At 38.0% G+C, this 9,133-nt stretch overlaps 1 protein-coding gene across 2 annotated transcripts in view; it reads left to right on the forward strand.

Moving 5' to 3' along the window:
* Positions 1 to 8,802, forward strand: part of DHH (desert hedgehog signaling molecule) — a 36,814-nt gene extending 28,012 nt beyond the window's left edge. The window contains exons 2-3 of one of the 2 annotated variants that reach the window (XM_072409279.1): positions 1,192 to 1,468; positions 5,678 to 8,802. In XM_072409279.1, the coding sequence (XP_072265380.1) occupies positions 1,192 to 1,468; positions 5,678 to 6,306 (906 nt within the window). In that variant the 3' untranslated portion in view covers positions 6,307 to 8,802. The remainder of the gene's footprint in view (positions 1 to 1,191; positions 1,469 to 5,677) is intronic. The other variant, XM_072409287.1, reaches the window with a different exon arrangement.
* The last annotated feature ends 331 nt before the right edge of the window (positions 8,803 to 9,133 follow it).

The following is a 9,133-nucleotide window of genomic DNA, read 5'->3' on the forward strand; positions in this document are numbered from 1 at the left end:
ATAACTTTTCTCTCTGTTCTATTCCATATTCTTATGGATGGTATTCACCATGTTCAAAAGATGTAACTAACTTATATGATTTTATTAAGGTTCAGGTGAACATTCTCTGCCCATATCTCTTTGAATCTGATCACACTCACATGATGTTTTATAGAAATAAGGACAATCCAGACTACACACTTCAGGGAACATATGGGTAACCCTAGCATTGTTGAAGTCTTGTTCCTTTAATTTATTGAAATGTATCTGTTCCCAGTTGTAGAGCTGATGGACTAGAAAAAGCAGGGTAAATATTGTGCAAAACATTGCTTATTAATATACATTGAGAGCATTGTATGTACTAAAAAAAGGTGCATTTCAAATTAAACGGTAAAAGTAAACCATTTGTGTTCACAAAGTCAAGGTAAACTTTAGTATTGTAGCAAGAACTCATGGTCATCACTTGGCCTGAAAGTGTACATGAGATGTGCAATAAAACTACAACAGTGTTATAAAAACTATAACATGGCTCTTGATTAGAAAATGGAAGAGTCATGCCAAGATTAGGTTCCTATACATTCTATATTTTTCATGGTCCAGATAACATTTAGTAAAAATCTTTCATTAAATTTAGAAGCCGGTACGAGATACACACATGGCCCAACTGCCTGCAGGCAATATAAGTGGCCAATGGCTATGTGATTTGCAGGTGATTTGCAGTGTCAAGGCAAAACTTAATGATCATGTAAGTGGAGACGAGATTACAGTAGCAGGCAGGGATCAGGTCTTCAAACTGCTTTATTGATGTCCCCAGCAACTCTGACCTACCCAGTTTGTGATTTTCCCATAGATATCTTTCCTTGCCCAGTCAGCACAAAATCAGTGACTGATTTCTCATCACCAAAAATCTTTTACACCTATGTTAAAAAAAAAAGAAAAATAGATGATTGCTCAAGCAGAAGTATAATGCACAAAGAATTTTAAAAACATTACTAATTGTGTGCAGAAGAGGTGGAAATATTGTGAAGGATTAGGTATGATTTGTGTTATTTGTACTTATAGCCCTTTAATATCTTGAAGCCACTTTAAGTAGTTGTGCTGACAAATAGCAATACTGTCTGCATATTTTATCTTGAAGTTAAAATAGTTGAATATGTGCTTATGGAATATTCCACATATTTGTATACACTGACATTTTTCTTTCGTCTACAGCGCTGCAAGGATAGGGTGAATGCCTTGGCTATCTCCGTCATGAACATGTGGCCAGGTGTGAGACTGCGGGTCACAGAAGGCTGGGACGAGGATGGACACCATTCCCATGACTCCCTGCACTATGAAGGACGTGCACTTGACATCACAACTTCAGACCGAGACAAAAACAAATACGGCATGTTGGCTCGTCTTGCAGTTGAAGCTGGCTTTGACTGGGTGTTCTATGAATCAAAAGCACACGTCCATGTCTCAGTGAAAGCAGGTACCCTTTCTGGAGGTATACAGTTCTTTCCGCCAATGGGAGGATGGGCAAAGTGGATAGATGATGTTCTATATTCTATAGATATAGGGCCTGATTTATTAAAGATCTACAAGGCTGGAGAGGATACACTTAATAAAAAGTCATTAGTCAGCTTCATTAGTGAAGCTGTGTGATCCAGCAAACCTGGAATTGATCTGGTTCAGGATTGAAAACATTTGCTAACAAATAGGAAATCCATTCCAGGTTTGCTGGATCACCCAGCTTTACTGATGATAGTGTATTCTCTCCAGCTTTGGGCCCTTTGGGCTTTAAGGGCCTAGTATAGAAGAGCTGATCCACTCCAACTTTTGTGTTCAACCAACCGATCATATTATTATTAATAGTACACAGTATTTATACAGCGCCAATGTATTATGTAGTTCTTTACAAAGTCAATAGGACAGTCTGAGGTCAATTTCAGGGGGAATCAACCTAAATGCATGTTTTTGGGATTTGGGAAGAAACTGAAGTAACCAGAGAAAACACAAACATGGGGAGAACCTGGAAACTCTATGCAGTGTCCTGGCTAAGATTCGAACCTGGAACCCAGCACTGCAAAGGCCAGAGTGCTAACCTCTGAGCCACCATGCTGCCCAATCATCAGATCATCATTACCAAAATCCAACCCACTTGTACGAGATTCTGCCCTTCCAGTCCGAAGAAGGTACTTGATCATCAGTACACATAATACGATTTGTTTATATATGCACAATTGTTCGGAACCCAAAAATTAGTCTGGTGTGGTCAGTGGGCTGCAGAATCCCCTTTAATTCCAATGTTTTAATGTATAGAAAAAAGATCAAAATTGAAAATCTGCCCCTGTGTACCGGGCTTTATTATTGGAGTAAAGAGTTATAGTATACAATGATCATTCTGACCATTCAGTATGGAATAAATAAGCCTGATATTGTTAGTATTTGCTGAGGCTGTCAACAAAAACATTGCTTTTTCTGAACATTCTGATACATGTTTTACTTTTTTTTGTAACCCTTTGTTGCATCTCAGTGCAGCTGATCTCCTGAGGCCACATTGCAGTTCTTTCCTGTTCACTTATATGCACTCCAGTGATATGTGAACAAATCTGTTATTTTGTGTTATTCAAACAGTTTAGAGCTGAATACTTAGACAATGCCAAGGTGAAAAGTCTGCCTATTGGTATCCTTAAAAGACTGATCAAAGTTGAAATATGGTAGTCGATTCCCTACTTTGTGTTGTAGAATGGGACCTTGCTTTTTATGGGGAAGCAGTGTTATCTTTGCAGAGGTCTGACACTTACCGCCTAAGCATTACCATTTCCAATTGCAAAGCTTTATGTCTGAGTCAGTTGGAGAGGACATGTCAGACATCTGCATAGAGATCACTGCTTCCACAGAGGGAAAGGATCCGTCGCTACCACATGCTGGCATAGAACACCATGGAGGCGCCCTGCAAGGGAATGTGGTCAGGTGAGTAACGTGGGATTTAGTGCCCTTTAAGTCACCTGAAATGTTTTTATCTGGTCATATAAAGGTTATTGTGAGCTTTCTTAGCATTGTCATTCAGTGATCTCCCCATGCATGGACAAGCAGTGTCTGTGGACAGAAGAAAACTGTCAGTGTTATTGTTCCTAGTGAATGGTGAGCTCAAATTATTTCTCCCATATTCTGATCATCGCAGATTATCAACCACTAGGTAATTATGGAGAGATCCCCTGACCTCCAAAAAATAGTGATGGAGCTTGCTAAGAAAGTGAGGCTTATCTGAGAGTCTGTTTAAAAGTTAATTATCTGGTTCCTTCTCTATGAACTCTTTTCACCGACGAGAGAAAGTTACAAGCTTCTGATACATCAGTAAACACATTAATAAGATCCAGCTGAACTTTAATCCCACTATACTGTTTTATTCCAGTTTCTCTCATGTACCTGTAAACACTCTTATTCACACTTACTACCTATTGTTTTCTGCTTGAAGCCACACTCACCATTGTGTTCTCACATCTCACACACCAATTCTCAGCATTGTTCACTTTTTATCTTTTTAATTGTCAAAATAAAACAACTCCTCTTCTTGTGGTTGTGTACCTATAAATGAAGACATTTTTGTAGTAAGGGATTACATAGTCTTTTTTTGATGTTTACTGTTTGCTGTTGAACAGTAAATAATATTGTATGAAATATATTTTGGAAAATGAAATCATTCATTCAATTCTATTAACCACAAATTACCCCCCAACACTTTAACCACCGTTTAGATTCCCAGCAACTTTTAGGAATGTTTAGCTAATAGACATTCAGTTACCACTTTATTAGGTGCACCTATGTAGTCAGTAACTATGGTGCCTTCAGAAAAGCCTACTATCTTCAGGGCCTGGATTCAGAAGACATTCATTATTCTTCATGCTGCCTTAACAGCATTACCCTACAGGAATCAAGATGTGTTAGACTAGACAACATTTGTTTTCACTCTTTAGTTGTACAATATGAGTGATCCCATAACTATGTAGCTATGAATTTGACTCTTTATAGTTGGACATAGTCAGAGCTGCTGTTTTGCACATTGTTGTTGTATATTTTTTTCTCTCTGTCAATTCCTCATTGATCCCTATTACTTCAATTTCTTTGAAGAGAAATAGTTGTGTGTGAAAACCTCAAAAGGTCAGTCATTTCTGGGATGTTGCAACAACCACGTCTGTGAGCAACAATCATTCCAGGCCATCAACCTTAGATAATGCATATTTCCCATTCTGTTTGGTTAAACCACAACTGAACCTCCTGACTATATCTAAATGATTTATGTGTTGAATTTCAGCCAAATGATTTACTGTTTGACCATTTGCAATAACAAGCAGATATACCTAATAAAGAAAGTAATAGAAAAGCTCAACCACAGAGTATCATTCACACTTGCAATTTGACTTGATCTGAGTTCCTAACATGTTTTACTGTGTTTGCATTGTGTTTGCGTGTGCTTACTGTGAGTCAGTTTAATATTCTTTATTTGCATTACACATTGCCTTATTTAATGTGTAATATATACACAATAAGCAGCTTAATATATAATATGGGTCTTTTTAAACTGACCCACAACAAATATGCTAAGTGAAAAAGCATTCAAGTGTAAGAAGTCACCAGCACTAAAGATAAAGTAATGCTGGGGAGATCCCTTCAATAAAAACGTCAGGATTTTTGAAGAGATTGGGGCTAATTTCCAAGGCTGGGGAGGATACACTTTCATCAGTGAAGCTGGGTGATTCAGCAAAGCTGTAATGACTTTCTTAAAAGTATTTTGTTATTGTTAGCAAATGTTTTCAATCCTGGGCCAAGATCACCCATCTTCACTGTTGAAAGTGTATCATTTTTAGCTTTGGAGAGCTTTAAAAAAACAGCCCTATTGTGTTACAACTGAATTAGGCTGGAGTGGGTATAAAGATCCAGAAATCTTTGGCTGCCACTAAAGTCTACTAACTTTGGTGAACACCCTTGCTGTTGGCCAGAATTAGTTTTTGTTTCATAGACATCCAATCGGATTTCCCTAAAGCTACGTACACACGGCAGATTTTTATCGCCCGATAATCGGCATCGGCCAATTATCGGGCGAAAATCTTCCGTGTGTACAGTCGGTGTCGTCCATTGTCCGGACGACCGACCTGCCGGATCCACAGACGATGGACGACAACGGATCGTAATGAAAGGGAAGGGGAGAGCGCGCAGCAGGGTGCCGCTCCGTCGCTCTCCCCCCTCCCCTCTCCATAGAGCATGAACGGTGCTGTATGTACAGCACCGTTCATGCATCGTGCACTCCCTTGTCGTTGGAAAGGATCGTGAAAGATCCTTTCCAACGACAAAAATTGCAAGTGTGTACGCAGCTTAAGAATCAGCCCACTTGTAGGGTGCCAGGGAAATATACTGGGACCCAAGCTTTGCAGTTAGGAGACCTCTGGATTGGTAGCCGATCAAAAATGTAAATTCCTACTTCCCCAAACCGAGCACTACTAGTTACTACAATGTTTGGTTCATTCTCTGTAACACAAATGATTTGAAAACAATTTGTGAGTTTTAAAAAGTTTTTCCAATATTCTCTTAAAGTCACTGGTAATTATGAAGCTTTGGAAATTGTTGTGTTCCAGAATACAGCTGCATGTTTCATGGGTTGTTTTTTCTTTCTTTTGCTTCTTCTAATTTGTATGTATTTTTTTTTTTTTTTCAGACAACTCTTTAGCTATCCGTTCTGGTGGCTGCTTTCCGGGAACTGCAATGGTCAACCTTATTGGTGGTCAACGTAAGCCTCTGTCCGAATTACAGCTTGGTGATAAAATCCTTACCACAGATGAAACAGGACATTTGACATCAACAGAGATTTTGCTGTTTTTGCACAAAGATCTGGATAAGCCAGCCACCTTTATTGTTATTGAAGCTGAAGGACATCCCTATAGCCTTCGGCTTACTCCAAATCATCTGATATTTGCCAGCAGAGACCCACTGGCAACGTTTTTGCCAGTTTATGCCCATCGTGTCCAGGTTGGGGATTTTGTTAAAATATTTGTCAATGGCACTCAGCTGCTACCATCTAAAGTCATTAATGTGTCCTTACAGGAAGAGACAGGGGTTTATGCTCCACTGACTGCCCATGGAACCCTTCTTGTAGATGGCATATTGACATCTTGCTATGCAACTATTGAATGGCATGAAATGGCACACAGGTCATTTGCTCCCATAAGACTGCTTTACAACGTGTTCCCTATTATTCCAGAATTTATAGGGAATGATGGGATTCATTGGTACTGCCACTTCCTCTATGTTCTGGCCAACAAAGTCCTTGGGTGGGAAATGCCTTGACATGTTTTAAAAGAGGATGGATTTAACTGGAAATGCTGCTCAAATATGTCCCCATAGACCTCAAGTTTCCTGTTTTGCCTGCTGAGTACAGTAAAGCCAATTACAGCTCAGTTCATGGTCCTGAAAGAACTGGATTTCCAAAGTGTGACTTTATTAAAAGCTGGTGGCTAATGTTAACAGTGATCAGATGGACCAGGAATGTGCTAAATTATGCAGTTATTGTTTAAGAAGGTAATTGCTAATATTGTTTTAGAAATTGCCATTTTCTTTGGAAAGACCTGTTTAGTAAAAAAAAAAGAGGTTCTCATATGAAGAGGATGGAAAGTAGATGTTTGATCAAGCGAAGGCAAGCCTTTTATGGTTTTCAGTTTTATCCCGGTCATGACCGTTTCTCATATGGCTTACAGCTGCAGAAAACATGGCTTGTTCAACAAGCCAGGGAAGAATTCAAATGTTTACATATATGGTTTATATATGTGAGTTAATGGATCCTAATTAGATTTTGAATGAGTTACCCTGGTGACTCTATAGGAGTTGTAAGCTTTAGGTGCTACAAGCGTACTTATATTAGTACCAAATCATCTAACCCAGCAAAGACATTAAAATGAATGACCACCTATACATTTAATGTCTTTTTTTGCTACAATCTCATGACTGGCACAACATGTTTTTTATTTGTAAGGCTTTTCTATATCAAAAGACATGCACAAAAACAGCTAAATAACCACTATCAGTATGCAAAAGCTTGGCCTTGTAGACCAGACTGAATGCTTAAAATCTATGCACTGACCCCATGTGAACACCCTGATGCTTTTGTCTGTGTCACTATCACTGAAGTCTGAGCACCTGTCTGTACAGTTAAAATATGTAGAATCTCTAGATATAAATGTGGTGAACTACAAATATAGGAGGAGTCAAAGGTCACTGTGCACTGATTATTTATTTTTACTTTCTCCATAACATTTATGATCTTTGAACGCTCATCCTTTGGAGATCTATGATAGTGTGTATGCAAATACATGGTTATCATTCTACTATGGTGCTGCAATGCAATGAAATACAGCTTGCTTCTATGGGGTCAATATACTCCTGTACTATTCAGCAATATTATCTAAGTTTATGGCTTTAACATCAGTAGCAGGGAAAATGCCGAGTTTATCTATTTGAAAGAAAAAGGGAATGACACCCATAAAAAGACATTTTTTCACTGAATGCCCTCTCATGCTCATTTTCCTTGAAGAAGCAAGGTAAACATATTTTTGCCAACCACATATGAAGTGCTTGTGTGCAAATCTGACAATGGTCCCCTGAACACCTGCTCTAGCAGATTGATGAACGACCGATCAGGTGCCATTTGTGCATCCTCCCCCTATCCATAGAACGGAACAGCACTGTGTGTAAAGCACTCATTCATTCATTCAGTAAAGAAAGACAGTTTCCAGCAACTGACATCTACAGTCTTAAATCTTGTAACTGTGTGGGGCTTGAAACAGAGTACATGAAAACACATAAGTAGTCTCTGATCTGCAAGTTTTTGTATGATTAAATCAGTACAAGCAGGCTATACTATCCAACAATACCACCCAGAGACAGAATGCACTCAAATATGATATGCTATTTATTGAATAGTATGTTTATTATCAGAAATTATTTCCCCAACAATCAAGTCTCCCAAGCTTTCACAATTGTCCCAAGAATAAGCCTTGAATAAGATTACTTCTGACAGTTAGGAAATGTACATGGCCTCGTGATGATGACTTATCTGGCCTGCAACTTTATTTCCCCAGTGATATTATTTATTAGCCTCAAACTTGAAAATTTATACTTGAGCAACTCATGTCTGTCTTCAGACTGAACAATGATATTGTAGCTTGAAGCATTCTTTAAGGTGTACCTTTTGTTGGCACTGTCTTTAGGCTGCCAAGCAGTCTGCATTTGACCTCACTTTCTTTAAATGGTGGTTGTAGAAAACAAATGGGTGGCATTCCCTTTCTACCATTGTGAGACATGTTTATAGAAGTGCAAACAGTTGTTATAATGAAAGAAAGCTTTGAACCTGTTAATGTTATTTATTTCACTTGTACCTGTGCACCAGTTTTCCATGCTGTTCCTTTCTGCGCATTGACAATCTTGTTACCAATGATCATGTTTTATAATCATAAAAAAATACTACATTCTCAGACTCGAGCCATGCATTATTAATTACCAGAGGGTTACAAGTGGCTTATTTTAGTGCCACTTTTTGAGAATAAGATATATTTTTTTAGATCAAGTCTTACTGTAACTTTCCAAAGGAAATTTGCTTAACACAGCTGCTGCACAATCAGTCTTAGAGTATATTTTTCTACTTATAAATTGTAATTTAATTTGTTCATTTTAATGTTCCAGCTTCCTTTAGATGTGTGACAATGAATGTTCAATAGAATTTAATATCTTTTTAACAAGTAATCTTATTTAATGTGTTTTCTGATAATAAACAGAATATAATTTATCCCATTTTATAGACTTCATTCTATTTCTTTACTGTGTAGATGAGTTTGTTGTTCTATGGATAGGTGCAATATGGTGCCATTCATAAAAATGACAGATGGTAAGTGTGCTCTTATTAGATTAAACTATCACTTACTGTGGAAGAATCTGATTGCAATTTATTTTAATATTTAAAAACTTGCCATATAAATGTGACTTGCCTTTTAAGTCACCTGAGCCTGAACAAATGCTAAGCTTTTAATATGAGAATTATAATTCAAACAGCTAAATATTAACAACGTTGCTGTGGAGTCCTGTGCCAAGAGAAATATCTAACCTGCGATACTGTCTTCCTTTC

This window comes from Pyxicephalus adspersus, chromosome 1, assembly GCF_032062135.1.
Source record: "Pyxicephalus adspersus chromosome 1, UCB_Pads_2.0, whole genome shotgun sequence".
NCBI lineage: Eukaryota > Metazoa > Chordata > Amphibia > Anura > Pyxicephalidae > Pyxicephalus > Pyxicephalus adspersus.